We start from the raw sequence: 15962 nt of genomic DNA, 5'->3' as shown, positions 1-15962 counted from the left end.
ATTTAAAGGTTCATGCAAGAGGTTATCTCTCCTTACCAAGGTGCCTTTGTGGAGGTCACCAAACTATGGATGATGTCTTCATCACAAGCAAATGTCCTGACAATTGGGATATGGATGAAACGCAGGGTGAGTTGCAAGGTAGATATGGAAAGGCTTATGACATGTAGATTGGGCATTTGTAGACTTCCTACTAAAAACGATGGGAATTGGTGATAGATGTAGGTGACTGATGAAGGCGTGTACTTCTCCTTCACTTTCGATTCTAGTCAATGTGACTCCTAGGGAATTCTTTTCTAGCTCTAGGGGCCTCCATCAAAGGTAATGGTTTGCGGAAGAGGATTTCAAAAAAAATTCAATAGTAGATATTCTTAACCGGACATGTATTCACAAAGATTGTTGTGATCGAGACCCATGATCTGATATAACAGAAGAAATCCATGCTCCGAATAGTTTTTCGTATGCGCACCTCTTGGGTGCTTGTAACTTTAAACCCATTTGACATCAGACCGATAAACATGGACGGGCAAAATCAGGGGTGGATCTTAAGGGAAGATGAAGACGAAGGATTAAGGTTTCTAGGTTGTATCTTTCGAATGAAACTCTACATGCATTTATAAACAATCCAATAACAGTTTCCTAATCTCAATTGGAGTTTGATTAGGAACAAACTCTTAAGCACACTTAACAGCTCTTACTCAAGCTTAAATTGAGACTAGGCATAATTCCAATCATCCATCCTTGATCTCTCATACTGAAAAGTAACAGGTGAGACCTTCAAGACCTAATCATATTCTCAACACCGAGAGCATCGTACCGAATTTTCATCTAACCAACACAGCAACATCTTAACTCGCTCTAACTGCCCTAACACCAAAATTAATTAGCTCCAATCCCATGTGAGCTTATAACTCATAACCTCCATTCACTTCAGCACACACTAACCAATTTATCGAGTAAACAGATAATTTACAAACTCACTTAAATATCTTTAACTCTATAAATATATTCAAAAAATAATTTATGATAAAACAATCGATATTGCTGGAGGATAAGAACTTAAGTGTGTGTCATGACCATCAGACCACAATCAAGCACCTTGACTGATGATCAGATCTACAAAGGTCAAAATGAAATATCATATAATCTTTCCTTACGGCGTTCTAAGCCAATTTAGTTGTTTTCCCATCAACGTCACAGACGATTGTATCAATCACAACCATGGTTTAAATCTCCACCGAAACTGGCACGAACCCGAAATATTTCTGTTTCCATTCCCACCGAAACGAAATCTCAATGGTTTTGTTCCACTTCATTATTTCCAACGAAATTTTGGCATTCGATTGAAATAGTAAAAACGATAAAAAATGGAAAGGTGTTATGGTTTACATCCTATAAAGCTATTTTTTTAACAAAAACCCTGTCCTAAACTACTGTAAATCGAAAAACATTGCAAATCAAAGAAATGTGTTTTCCCGCTTTTCCATGTAATTTTTTTTGGAAAACTCTAAAAAGTTTATAATTTTTCCTTGGAACCATGGTTTTAAATTTCGGCCGAAATCTGAAATTTCGAATTTTGGCCTGGACCGAAATTTAAAAATTCCAGCCGAAATTATAAGATACCGAAACCGAAATTTTCACCGAAATTTCGTTTTTGGCTGAGGCCGAAGCAGAAACCGAAATTTCATACCTTGCTTAGAAAATGTTTCTTTAATCTGCTTTTACTAAGGCCCTCAATTTTTCCATTTGGAACATTTCCAGTTTTTACTAAGACTTACCTTGGTTTTTAATCTTTGATTTAATGCATTTATAGATAAATTTCCATTTGGATGTAAATAATGCAAGTAGTGGTGGCAATACGAATTGCAGAGGTAGAAAAGCATTTAAGATTTTTCATCTTTGTCAACATGCTTTGTGGGCCCAACTTAGTTGAAATGTGGGTCCACTTCTCATTTCATTCTAAAGGGTCACGGGAGTTTCAAATTTCAAAACCTAAGCATCATACAAATGATTAGTCTGTGGTCTTACTTATATGTTCTCTTGGGGTGTACTTACTCAGTCGCCCTCTTATTAATGAAATCTGCTACTGTTCTAAAAAAAAAAAACAAATGATGAGCCTGACTAAGCACAAAAGTTGGAATAGAGTAGGCATAAGTACAATTCTATGGAATTGTTCAACATCACTAATGTACATTAGTTTTAAAACATATAGAAACTAAACATGCTTTTAAGTTCGAGCGATGATTTAGGGGAAGTGATTTGGGCCTTCGCGGGTCACATTGGCGTAGCAGATTCAAATGAAGCGGAGGTTCGAGCGATGCATCAAGGCTTTAAGTTGCTAGATTAAAATTGCCTTGACAAAGTGATCGTTGAAGGGGATCCCCTAAATGTGGTTCGTTGGCTCAAAGGCCTCCACCCCTATCCTTGGAGATTTGCTAGATACTTTGACGAGATTCAAGATTGGGTAGGGAACTCTTCAATTGTCTTTCAGCATGTGCATCGTTTCACAAATGGAGTGGCCAATAGATTGGCTAAAGAGGGAGTGGAGAAGGAAGATTTAGAGCTTTTTGATTTTATGCCTCCTTTTTTTTTGAAATAGTGATATATTGATTTTATGCCTCCTTGATTCTTTCTTTTATCTTCTTTTCTTTATTTTATTTCTGTTTTATCTCCTTGTATCATGACCATCTCGGTCTTTTTCTAATGATATCAGCTACCATTCAAAAAAAGAAAAAGAAAGTAAACATATTTCAAGTTTCCTTTTGGTTATCAACCCACTTTCATAAACCATATTTCATCGCCAACATAACTCCAGTAATGTACTAAAATAAATCCAATGGTATTTTTATATCAAATGACAGAGGAATGTTAGATTACTCAAGTGCAATGTGATGATAACTGACAATATTAGATACCCAATGAATCCCATGGATATCAGTTTTAATAAATATAGATAAGTAAAAATGTGTTTCAAGATTCCTCTTGTTAATCAGGCCAATTTCATATGCCATATTTCATCACCAACAAAACTTAATAAAGTAACTAAAAGAAATTCAACAACATCTTCATTTAAAGTGAAAGAAGATAGTTACATTCTTCGTGCGCAATGTGTTGATAACTGATGATTTTCCAACATTTGGATACCCAACAAATCCCACAGATATTGCTTGTTTATCACTTTTCAAACGGGCAAACTGCCTCAGTACTGAAAGAAGGGAACCCTGAGAACCAACAAATAGAAATAAAAAAAAATCTAAGAATAGGAATAAAAGCAGGGAACCCTGAGAACCAACAAATAGAAATAAAAAAAATCTAAGAAATAGGAATGACACACGGACGCCCCAACCGATAGGTAATTTAGAGACTTGCCTTGCCGAAAGATTTATTAATGCTGGCATGAAACGCTAGAGTAGGATATTCTCGAGATAGCAATCGCAACCAACCTTTCGTAGCCCACGCTGGAACCAAATCACACTAAAAAAGAACGGCATCAGATATACCATGTAGCTTAGTAAGGAACATAGAGAACAACAAATATAAAAATCTATATCCATGGGAATAAAATGGTCATATGCCTACAGACAACAAACCTTGTTTAGCAAAAAAACCAAATGCTTGTGCGTGCAGTGCTGCTTCAGATGCTTCTCTAAATGATAACATCTGGTACCTTGAGGATCCCTAGCATCCAACACCTGCAATTGAATGCAGAACAACAGGCTCTAACAGTTCAAACTAGCTCCTTAAATTGCTTATAACTATGTGAAAGGCGATACGTAGAAGGTAGTGTTAAGGGAATATATCAACAAACTGATAAGCTTTAGCAGTCAATATTTCATGGATTGGACCTCATAAGTAAAGAGTAATGACCTGTACAACTACATCTGAAGAGTCAACAACTTTGTAGAGTTCACCCCAGATACGCTTGCTCTGTCCCTTTTCAAACATTGTATGCCTGACCAGATCTCTAAAACCATCTTCTTCACTTCCTTCCACAGAAAGTTTGGAAGCAGACTTTTCTTCAAAGGCATCTAAAAATTGAAAAGAAAATATTGTAAACTATATAAAGCATCATAGTAAACCGATGCAACGAGGATAACAAAATTTCAAGAACACCTTTATGCTGATTACACATGTTTTAAACATGTGTTGGACATAACTCAATGTATCTTTTACACTAATACATTAATTATGGACTTAGCTCAATGTATCTTTTACACTAATATATTAATTATATTTCTTATAAACAATAATATTTAGTCTGGGTGTGTGAGGAGGAGACTCGAAAAAAAATTTAATAAATTATTGATGTAGTTCTCTGCATTTTTTTTGTTTGTATAAACTCTCTCTCTCTCTCTCTCTCTCTCTCTCTCTCTCTCTCTCTCTCTCTCTCTCTCTCTCTCTCTCTCTCTATATATATATATATATATATATATATATATATATATAAGAACCAGCTTAAACAATAACAAGACCCTTTTGGGCTTTCTGAGGTCCACACGTTTGCATCCAACTCAATAAATCTTAGGGAGTTGGAGGAACATAATTTGGGAAAAAGGATCACAGTCTACTTCAAAACATAAATGAGAACCACCCCCACAATTCTAAAGGCAAACCAGGATGAGCAAGAGTGGGGATTGTCTTTCGTGATTCAAGTGGCATGGCCTTAAAGACATACCCCAGGCAGCTGGTGAACGTGATTCAAATGAAGCGGACGAAAAGGCCCTCCTATGTCGCCTTCAAATTTCCACATCATCGTTGACTGAAAATTTAATAATTGAAGGGAGCAAAGAGAATAAAGGGGACCTTGGATATTGGTGTGAATCATTATGTAGATATTACACGTGTTAGTAAAATACGACCAGTGCTTCGGCACAAACCTAGATCTGCAAACGATATGAAGGAATTGTAGGCAAAGGAAGGCATAGAGAGCAGAGCTACAAATAGGTGATTATGTTCCACTCTAGTTGACCAGTTCATAAAGAAAGGGTGTGTGCTTGATGCATAAGGAGACTTGGGTTACGAAAGAGCTACATGGCTGCAGGCGTGGAATCATTATTCTGACTTGGATTGTTTCTGTTGCACTGATGTTGTATAAGGGCTGGAACATCTCGTCCCTCATTTACAACTGCTGCTATATTGGTTCCGATGCTTTATATAAAAGGTTTATGTTGTTAACACTCAAAAAAAAGTTTCTGTTTCTAACTCAGTTAAATATCTAAACAAGGTACCACAGTTGCCCAAAAAAAATGAAAGTGCAAGTCATATACCTTGTTTCTTATTTATGCAGTACAGCAAGAAGAATGCAAGACGAAAAAACAAAGAAAATTGGCGTAGATTTTTTAAAAGACATTCAGAATACTTGCAGTTGAGGATAAGAAAAAACAACTGAAGCAAAACGAAGTGATTAATACATACATTGGTCACTAAAGTCCCATCAGAAAACTGATGCAACATGCCATTTGCACTTAAATATCAGTCAATAATTGCAAAACATTACCATTTCAAAAAAAAAAATTGCAAAACATTTCGGCTGAAATTTTACTATCTATTAATCAAATCCTATGGTCAAATTCAGTTCCCAACTCACATGGAAAATGACCCACATTTCCCTTGAATTCCTTTCTTCTTTTTTTGAGAAGGTCAATTCATCTTGACTATTAATTTACAAAAACAGCACATGAATCATAAAATTCGCTGGGTGAGTTATTTATAAGTCATCTAATGAAATGTGATGGAACACGATCACATTCGTAAGTAACAACCCAAGATTGACTTGTTCTACATGTCTGTAGCTGTGATACCTTATACGGCTCATTAGTACAGAACGATGCTATGGAATGTCATAAATATATTAAAACTTGAAGTGAAAGTTATGATATGGTACTATTCAAAAAAAAGTTATGATATGGCAGATTTGGCCACCCCACTTGTTTACGGATGTATTTTCTGTTAAACTTGGTCAATCTTTTAAAAAGAAATTTAATTCTATATGGCCCACGGACTTACCAATTTGATTCAATAGCAAAATATTGACATAGAATGTCTAAGAAACAAGACAGCAACCCAGAAAATTAGCTCCAATGTTCAAAAAAATAAAAAACAAATAAATAACTGATTTTACTAATATTAAAAAACGCAATGGTCCAATTTGAACACAGCTGGGTCAACTAGGTTTGGCAATGCCCCAGTTATCAAGTCCAAAGTTCAATTTATTAAAAGGTCAGCTAGACAGCTAGTTTGTCAGTCCGGGCGAAGCCAAGCATGCAAATTGAAAGGACAAGTTCTGGGTCAAATCTGGTTCTTGAACATTAACAGGTATAATGAGTAAATGGTTACAATACCTTGAGACCCATCAACTTTCTTGAGCAACGATTCATAATCAGAAGCCAAAAGCTTTGGACGCTTTCTTTTCTTCTTTGGTCCAAAAGCATCTTCAAATGGCTCCGTATCTAGAAGATGTGCCCTAGCTTGCTGGAGAGAGAGAGAGAGAGATCAGCAAAATGGAATAACTGCCTCTGTTAATGAATAACTGGGACACGTATACTCTACTTCAATTCCCATGGAAGACAAGTTCACAAATCAATAATAAAAATGTGGGACTTTTAAATGAAACAAAAATTAATTCGACTCGCATGGAAAAACCATATACCTTCTGATGATCATTTAATAAGGACATGGGCAGTTTCTTCTCCTTGAGGATGACATTGTAGTTGCTAGACAGCCGATTTTGAAGCTCTTCACGGAAAAACTCGAGCTCTTTCTGGCCTACGACTCGGGTATTACCTTCAATATTTGAAAATGACAGATAAAAGTAACAAAGTCAGCAAGCGACGATACATCAATGCCAAATTAAGGATCCATTTGGGTGTAGACCCAAATTAAAATTTTGGGTGCAATTTTAGCCTTTTCAGAACGCAGTTTATTCAATATTTAAAAACTGAGATTTAAAAACTGAGACAAGGCAATAACTCACTAGAGGTTGCCAAGATACTTCAGAGACAAATTAATGATGTAGTTGGGTGTAGACCCAAATTGGAATTTGGGTGCAATTTAGCTTTTTCAGATGTTTATTCCACATTTAAAAACTTTTACACTGACAATAACTCACCCAAGATAAAACCAAGTTGACTCAGGCAAGTTAGTAGTTGGAATGGTGAGGATTTTTATTTAATGGGAAAGGCAAAAGAATTTTTTTATTGACTAGATGGGGTAAAAAACAAGATGACTTGGGAAACTGAATGATGACTTGATAAGCTTTCAAGCAGTGACTTACACATATAGCCCGCTAATAAGGATATAAGCTACAATCTAAAAAGGCCAAAATCGAAATTTAGTTTTACATCCAAATGCACCACAATACAAGAGATCACTTCAGACAAATGCTACATAGAAGTTCAAAAATATAGGGGGGCCAAAATCAAAACAAAGGAGTGTCAATATCAGTTCCAGAATACTAATAAAAAGAAACGGTAATCCATAAGGGGATCCCAGCTCATCTTTCTACAAAATTTATTTCCATGAATTCTATAGAGAGAGAGGGAGAGGGAGAGACCGAACCAGCGCCGATCGGGTTGGATCCGCGTTGATGGGAGCTCCTTGGACTGCAATTCATGTCTCAAGATTTTTCCTTTTTTGTCCCGTTTCGGACGAGTGTTGTACATCTTGAGACGCCGCACCGTAGCGGCACTCCTTGTGTCCTTGTTGTTATCGTTGCGGTTGGCATCGAGTGAATGTTTTGGCCTTCCAGACACATTGACCTTCTTCTCCTTCTTTTGTTGCTTCACCATCTCTCTAACCTGATAAAACTTAAAATGAAAATGAAAAATCATTAGTTCAACAATTAGAATCCATTTCTTTCGACGGAAAATGGTAACAATAAAATTTAAATGGATAAGATTTATGGAGTTAAGATTTTCCAACCCTAAAATTATTTTTGGCTATTTCTTCGTGAATAGTAAAATCAGGTGTAAATTAGGACATAACTTTTTATGATGTTTCTTTGACCACAAATTTTACCTCCGTAAATGTTTGAACTTTATCAGTCGTCCATTTTATACCAAATATATCAAAGGGTTAGTATCAAGTTCAAAAATAACCCTATCTCATTTTCCATGAGTAGAGGTATTTTGGTAGCGGTATTTTGGTCATTTTCTATGAGATAGGGGTACTTTTGTCGTTTTCCATGAGATATGGGTATTTTGTCATTTTCTTTGAAGTTAATTTGGTCATTTTCCATGAGATATCTGCATTTTTGTCAATAGCCTTGAGAGGCATAAGAAAAATCGGAAATAATTATGCACCATTCGCATACCTAGGGCAGCTTCGAATAGATCATATAGCAATTCTCTCTCTCTCAGAAAAGTGCTTTATATCAGTTTCTATGAGATAAAAGCATTTTCTATTTTTTTTTAATGACGTACGGTATCCCCACCCCATTTTAGGGGTATTTTCTAATTTACCCTGAGATATGGGTATTTTTCTCATTTCCATTAACATTTTAAATGGGATAGGAATATTTTGGCTGTTTTATATGAGATAGGGATAGTTTGGTAATTTTCCATGAGATAACGGTATTTTGTCACGCAATTTGGAAAATCTTACACTCAAATCAGGCATAAAAAAGGATCTGTTTTTTTTAGTAGCTAAAAATCAGGAAACAAAAAACAGTAAACTAGCGTGGGAAGTGGCTAAAAATCAGGAAATAGAAAACTCTACTCAAAATAGGATCCACTATTTCCTAATTTTTAACCCTAATCAGGAAATAAACCCTAGCTATTTAGTTTCTTAGAATGCAAAACACACAGCAAAACCCAAAAGAGGAAATCTAAACTGAAGAGAGCCCTTGCAAAAAAGAGGTAAAAGGGCTCTCCTATTGGCTACCATCACCATCATGCATTAATAGTGGCTGAAAAGTCAAACATGATGGTGATGTGCAGCCAATGGGGGAGCCCTTTCACCTCTGTTTTGCAAGGGCTCCCTTCAGTCTAGAATTCCTCAACCCAAAAAAAATGGATCACAATAAAAAAAAGAACAATAGATAGAACGTTGCTTTCATATAAAGGGAATAGATGAAAATAAAAATCTTAATGGAATGAATTACAATTATCTTTTGCAAATAAAAACACGACATACAGATTGGAAAGAGAAAACCCAAAACCCCAATTTCAAAATTTCGCATCAAAACAATGCCCTAACCAAAAACCTGTCAAGATCTATATAAGTCTCCAATCCAAGAAAGACCCTACTTAAAACCCTAAACTAATTAACCAAATCAAACCTTCGAAATAACATGAGAATAGAATTGATAATTTTCGAAATAGAACACAAAAACGATCTACAGTTTAAAATCGACAATAAAAGGTTAAAAAAAATGAAGCAGCTAAAATAGATCACATTACCTGAGTAAACCCTAACTCGCAAAACCCTAGATATATCAGATTAAAATAGATAAGATTGAGTAAACCCTAACCCCCCAAAACCCTAAAAATGAATCTGATAAAAAATAGATTCAAGGATGGTTAAGAAGGAAGAGAAATATAGAGACGAAGCTTCTGAGAGAGAGAGATTGTACCTGGTTTTTCCGTTAGAGAAAACGAGGCCCGATCGGAGATGAAAAAGAGATGAGAGAGGTTTTGCAACCTTTGCTCGAAGAATATTTTAGGGTTTAAGCGGAAAACAGGAAAACGCCAAAAAAATCGGATTTCCGCGGAAAAAAACCTAGTTTCGCGGAAAAGTGGCAGAACGGAAAATATGTAACCCCGCACATCAGAACATGAGGCTTAAAATGATACGACCCACCTTATGCATGAGTTTTGGTGGAGATCGCTGGTGGACCCCGCCTCATCAAAACATGAGGTAAAATGGTGTGGCACCACCATTAGAAGTGGGGAAACAGATTTAACAATGATAAACCGTTTTTTAGGATAAATGTTTTTCCAATAAACATGCCGGTATATATTATAACAGGAAAAGGTTTCTGAGGTTTCGCACAGCCTGAGCAGCCCTCTAATGTTTGGCGTACCGTTTGAAATAGCATTTAAAACTCCGTTTTGCAAAACAGTGTTTTGCCAAACGGCATTTTGATGTTTGGTTGGCCAGATCAAAACGGCGTTTTAAACGGCAAACTGAGGTATTGTGTGTTTGGTTGCAAATGCTCCAAGACGGAGTTTTATGCTCTGTTTGGTTGCCGGGTTTTTTTTGTTCCCAGGAGTTAAGTGGGAGAAAAAAATACCCTGGGAGATAGGTGGGGAAAAAAAAGTCCTGGAAGTATCCTGGTAAAATAAAAATCCCATGTTTGGTTATGTGGGAGAAAAAAATACCCTGGGAGATATGGTGGGAGAAAAAAAAACCTTTGTTTGGTTGCTTGAACTGTTGGGTAGAAAAAAATTCTTCTCAAGCTTATTTTTTGTTCCTGAGTTTATTTTTGTTCCTGGGGTTATCTTGGGATGGGATGAAAAGGCAATCATTACAAAAGTGGGATTAAAAAATTCACCCCACAAGTAATCATTACAAGAGTGGGATTAAAATAAACCTAGTGCTAAAAGGCAACCAAACATGGGATGGAACCAAAATTTAACTTACTCTCCCACAAAACTCCCAGGCACAAAAAAAACCCGGCAACCAAACAGGGGTAAATTGACCAAAAAAGGGCATTGTTTGGTTGGCTTCAATGTAACTCAACTACTCTCTCATTAAGCCCAATATTAAAAGGTCATTAGGATCTCATTCAAACACTATTAAAATTTAACATCATTGCCAAAAAAAAAAAAAAAAATGGCTATACGTTTGGGGTTCTTCTCCTTCTTCTTCTCAACGGCCGGATTTGCCGGATTTGACGGACGAGTGGAGGCGTGAGAGGATTTGCAACTTTGCAAAGTAGATGAAGAAAGTATGAAACTAGGGTTTCTTTTTATTCTTTCGTCTTTAAAAAATCAAAATTAAGAGATCATATAATGATATCAGCAGCCCCTTGTTTTGAATTAAATATTAACAATTTAACAAATTTGTGTCCTCAAGAATGATATTAACACCCCCACTTTTTTTATATTTGACGTAACGCATAAAATCGCACACACATATGTAAAAATGGGTTTTGGTGAGGGCAAACATGTAAAAACCCGTAGCCCAAAAACTCCGTTCAAAACGGCGTTTTGCAAACGGACCTTCAAAACGGTGTTTCAAACGGCGTTTCAAACGGTGGCTGCGCACCCAAAAACTCCCAAACGGCCGTTTTACCCCAAAACAGTGTTTTAAACGGTATGCCAAACACGCACTAAATACACCATCTCCCATAGTTGTTTGACTCATCCAACCCATTCATTCTATAGGTTATAGTTAGGATTATGGTTAGGATTATAGGTTATGGTTATGATTTGTAGAGGTTTAAAATGGATGGGTACAAATTAGGCGCATGTATATCAAATAGTTAGGATTATAGTATGGAGATGGTTTGTTAGGAAAACACTATTTGTGAGGTGCTATAGAATGAATGGGTAGGACATGGAGATGGTGTGTTTACAGTGGCTTGCTCCGGCTGTTTGAGTCTCCTCAGGTGGGCCGAACAAGATTTTTGGGATTTTCCTATTTTTTTCGTCTACAAAATAGGCGAAAACTACTATTGGAATGGTTGCCCAACATGCCCTTATTAGGATATATACATGTGAATCCCAAGTAAATCTCCAAGGTGTAAACCTATTCGTTGCTTAACTGGTTTTGATCTTATCATTAAAAAAAATGGGTTTGATCTTATTTTTCTAATTGGTCAGTTAAATATGCCGTACCTTGTTTCAAGGGGGAAATCAAGAATTATAAATGGGTACAACTTCGGGGTACTACGTTGGACTTGGAGAATACCCCCCTTAGTCGGAGAAGACTTTGCCCCTTTCACTTTCAACTGTAGCGGTAGTGGGGAGGGGGGGATTTTTGCATAAAGAGTCTCCTAAATTCCAGGCGCTTGAGAATTTATATGATGGGTGGCCGTGAAAATACATGAAGTCTGGAAAGTATGGTACCACCCACTCCATATGATGGTCCAAACCTTCCATCTGTTAGGCCAGAACTTAAATAGGTTGTACCCCAAAAATCATTTCCATAGGATGATCCTAACCCTCTGATCTGTAAAAGATTCCATAAATTTTCTAGCATGTTTGATGATACCCAGCTCCCCATTTTGTCTTTTCATGATTTATTTGGCACAGTCTTTTCATTGCTCACATACCCAGTTTTCCTATTAATTTGTAGTGCTTGATTTCTTGGTCTCTGTTGTATGATTTTCCTTTTCTCATGGATAAAAAACTTGATTTCTTTCTATATTTGTAGAGTATGCTATTATGTTTGATGATACCAAACTAACCATTTTGCTTTTTCATGATTTTATTTTTTCACTTTTTCATGATTTATTTGGCCCAAATGTATTATATCTCAGATGCCCAGCTTTCCTATTGATTTCTAGGGCAATGATTCTTCTCTTTCGATTTAGCATTGATGAAAGAACTTTTTTCTTTCTTTCTATAATTATAGAATGTACTAGTATGTTTGATGATACCCAAATTTCCATTTTGCCTTTGCATGATTTATTCGCCTGTATTTTATCAAGCCTCTAATACCCAGCTTTCCTATTGATTTCTAGTACTTGATTTATTGGGCTCTATTGTATGATTCTTCAAACCTTTAAAACAAATTGGATATCATTCCTGCTGAAATTTAAGTTCTGTAGAATATAATGTTATGTTTGATGATACCCAAGTTCTCTTTTGGCTTATCTTGGAGGATTTGATTGAGGACATGGGAGAACACTAAACCCTCTTGAATATAGCAAAAGCTTGCAAAACCCATTTCAAAAATTAAAAAATAAAAAATGTTTGATGATACCTAACTTCCCATTTTGCTTTTTCAAGATTTATCTGGCCTAGATGTATCATGTCTCAAATATCCAGCTTTCCTATTGATTTCTAGTGCTTGATTTTTTTTTAGCTCTGTTATATTATATGCTTCTTCAAATTCATGATCATGTGGCCTCGAAGGTTCTTAAAAAACAATGGAAATTCTTTTTCTTCAATGTGCTCAACATTGAAATTTGCTGATTGATTGTTTTCTGGTGATTGAATTTGTGGTCTCATGGTTGTTTCATATTTAAGGTTCATATAACTCAAGTAGACTATGAAGGGAAATGAGTAATCGTCTCTTGGGTCACCATGAATGAACCCCGGTAACAGTACAGTGATGTATGGGAGAACAAATATAAGAGGAACGGGTTATGGGTTTTGTAATGAAACTGCTTTGAAAGAAATCACACTAAAAATGATGAAAATTATAAGGGAAATGAACATTATATTTATGCCCCTTGTTTAAATATGGGCACCCTCTCTTAATTTTGCACTTTTATCACTGGCTGGTGCACCTCTACAAATGCTATTAACAACAGCCATCAAAAGTTTAAAATAAAACCTGGGATTTGCTAGCGTTCATCACGGAAGGCATTTCGCGGATGGGCTGTTGCATGTGAGAGTAGCCACCTCATGAATGAATACAAAATCTATTGAAAAGTTAGCCTGTGTGGCATCTCTCAAGGAAATAGATGATGCGAGCTTCTTCAACCTCAATCATAAAAAGGTTAGTGCTTTTGACGTTTGAGTTTTTGGTTTTTCTCTTCTATTTCCATCAAAGCTTTTATTAAGGCCCTGTTTGGATTGCAGGAATTTTCTTGAAAAGTTAGGGAGGGAAAATATTTCTAAAATGTCATACTTTTTTACACATGTAAAAAAGATAATATGAGCTGTGAAACAACCCGTTACTCCAAAAGCTTAAGCTGTTGGAGAAGGTGTTATTAAATCTTTCATACTTTTTCACTCCCCCTCAGCTCACTTGCAACTCCTCTTTTTAAGTTTGGCCTACGCGTGGCACCTGTAGCCTCTCTTTTAGGTTTGGCCATGTGAATTTTTACTATCAAGGAGGTCTGAACTGAGGACCTTTGCTTTGCTCTTGTATCATGTGAAAACAACCAGCTGTTAGAGAAGGCGTTATTAAATCTTTTATATTTTAACATTAACCAACCATATTCAATTTTTACTTAGAGAGAACTTTAATTTACGATAGAATCCCTCTAAATTAAACATAATCATATCATTTCCTCTAAACCATGGAAAGAAGAAATTCCAAGAAAATATTTTCTACCAAAAAAGTATTTCTTGCAATCCAAATAGAGCCTAAAGGTTAAACAAAATCCCTAATTTTCCAAAAAAGTGGTGATCTAGATCATTGGCATGTGGAGAATAATAGAAGGTTTGTGTCATTGCCATGTAGATGTCATACTAGTAGGGCTCTTTCCCACCCAAAAAAAATGCTAAAACAACGGTGGCTATTAGACTCTTTTACTAACGGCCACTTTATGGGCCCCACATTTACCATGTGGTCATTATAGGACTGTTGACCTGGCCGACAAGCAGAAGTCCAGCACATTAATGTAGGCCCCACCTTTATTAAATGATCCTAGCCATTGATCTTATCAATGGGATGTCCATTCATCATGCAATCAGGATCACATTAGTCACCCTATGGTGATCTACTAGATCAACGGTCTTGATTACAACAGACTTGTCTCATTTTCTATATTAAGGAAAATAGTATTTTTGTACTTCCACAATAGAATATTGGCCCAATCCCTTGATATACGCTAGCACATCCCATATTATAAAAATCTATTAATCGGAAGGCTAGGATCATCCTATATATATGATTTTTGGGGTAAGGCCTATCTATGTAAGGAGACTCAGAACCCAATAATAAATGGTTTAGATCGGGAAATGATATACTCTCCCTTTTCTTCGTGTGCCACCCCCTGCTAGTGTAAAAACTAGGGCTGCAACATGGTCGGGTTTTTCAAAACCCTAGCCCAATCCTGGATGCCATTATCTTGGCCCTGACTTGCCCTAATCTTGAGTCAGGGCCGAAAAACCTTAACCCATTGCCCGCTCTACAGGGCTCAGCGCAGCCCTGCCCACCCTAATTGGCCCTGATCGGACTGATTGACCCTGGTGCAAACACTTGCTGTTAAGAGTGCCAAAAATAAAGCAACCACATATCATATAGAACAAAATGATCAATAAACAAAGAAGGGGAACAAAATAAGACAATATGAATTCAACAATATGACAGACAACGTAGACAGTTAATAATAATAATCTAAAGAAACATCAATCCAAGATAATAGAAAATATTATCAAAAGAAACATGCACAGATGGTTCAATTCTATAATAGAAAACTTAGAGTCGGGCTGACCCGAAGTATTAACCCTAAACCCAACCCGACCCTGCATCGGGGCCTAAAAAATGAACCCTGATCCGCCCTCAGGGTTGGAAAATCCAGCCCAGACCCTGTTCGGGCTCAGGGCGGGTCATGGCCAAACTTGCACCCCTAGTAAAAACTAAAAAGAGCGGTCATAACTTTTTTTTGATGGGCAAGAGTGGTCATAACTCATAACTCATAAATACACTAAAGTTGAGTGTCCTGAGGAAGAAATAGGGCGTGAATATATAACTTCCCTTTAGATCACTGAATTATGCAGGCCCGACTATTTCTTATTTGGGAATTGGGAAGTGATATATTCGTCTCCTTCTCTTCGCTGGGCCACCCCATGGCATTTATTGTAAAAAGAGACTAAAGAGTAGTCAAATACACTAGAGAGGGGGTGGCCCAAAAAAGGAAAAGGCGCAATATATAAAAAAAATATTTTGTGCATGGGAGGTCAATGCTTAGAATAAAAGTATTCCTCTCTTCACGTCCTATCCCATCTAAGTCAACTATTTTTTTATTCAAGTTTACAGAGGAATAGTTCATTTGAATAAATATAGAATCCCATAAATTTAGTTTGAGGATAAGAATCCTATTAAATGAAGGAAACGTGTGAATAAGAAAATCCAGGAAAATCTTGATTCTGTAATAATACTGTTCCCTACTCAACTGGATT

The 15962-nt window shown here is 36.4% G+C and overlaps 1 protein-coding gene across 3 annotated transcripts in view; it reads right to left on the bottom strand.

The window, feature by feature from the left end:
• Positions 1-9778, bottom strand: part of LOC143854460 (nuclear/nucleolar GTPase 2-like) — a 30063-nt gene extending 20285 nt beyond the window's left edge. The window contains exons 1-8 of one of the 3 annotated variants that reach the window (XM_077364450.1): positions 9569-9778; positions 7550-7802; positions 6647-6780; positions 6339-6468; positions 3865-4025; positions 3588-3689; positions 3367-3471; positions 3090-3218 (exon numbers count right to left, since the gene is read on the bottom strand). In XM_077364450.1, the coding sequence (XP_077220565.1) occupies positions 3090-3218; positions 3367-3471; positions 3588-3689; positions 3865-4025; positions 6339-6468; positions 6647-6780; positions 7550-7784 (996 nt within the window). In that variant the 5' untranslated portion in view covers positions 7785-7802; positions 9569-9778. Of the gene's footprint in view, positions 1-3089; positions 3219-3366; positions 3472-3587; positions 3690-3864; positions 4026-6338; positions 6469-6646; positions 6781-7549; positions 7803-9568 lie in introns of those variants that run through there. The other 2 variants (XM_077364449.1, XM_077364451.1) reach the window with 2 other exon arrangements.
• Positions 9779-15962: the final 6184 nt, after the last annotated feature.

Source organism: Tasmannia lanceolata, unplaced genomic scaffold, assembly GCF_043159265.1.
Source record: "Tasmannia lanceolata isolate RefF3 unplaced genomic scaffold, GAP_Taslan_0.1 ptg000020l, whole genome shotgun sequence".
Classification (NCBI taxonomy): domain Eukaryota; kingdom Viridiplantae; phylum Streptophyta; class Magnoliopsida; order Canellales; family Winteraceae; genus Tasmannia; species Tasmannia lanceolata.
This window is presented reverse-complemented; position numbering and strand designations above follow the sequence as displayed.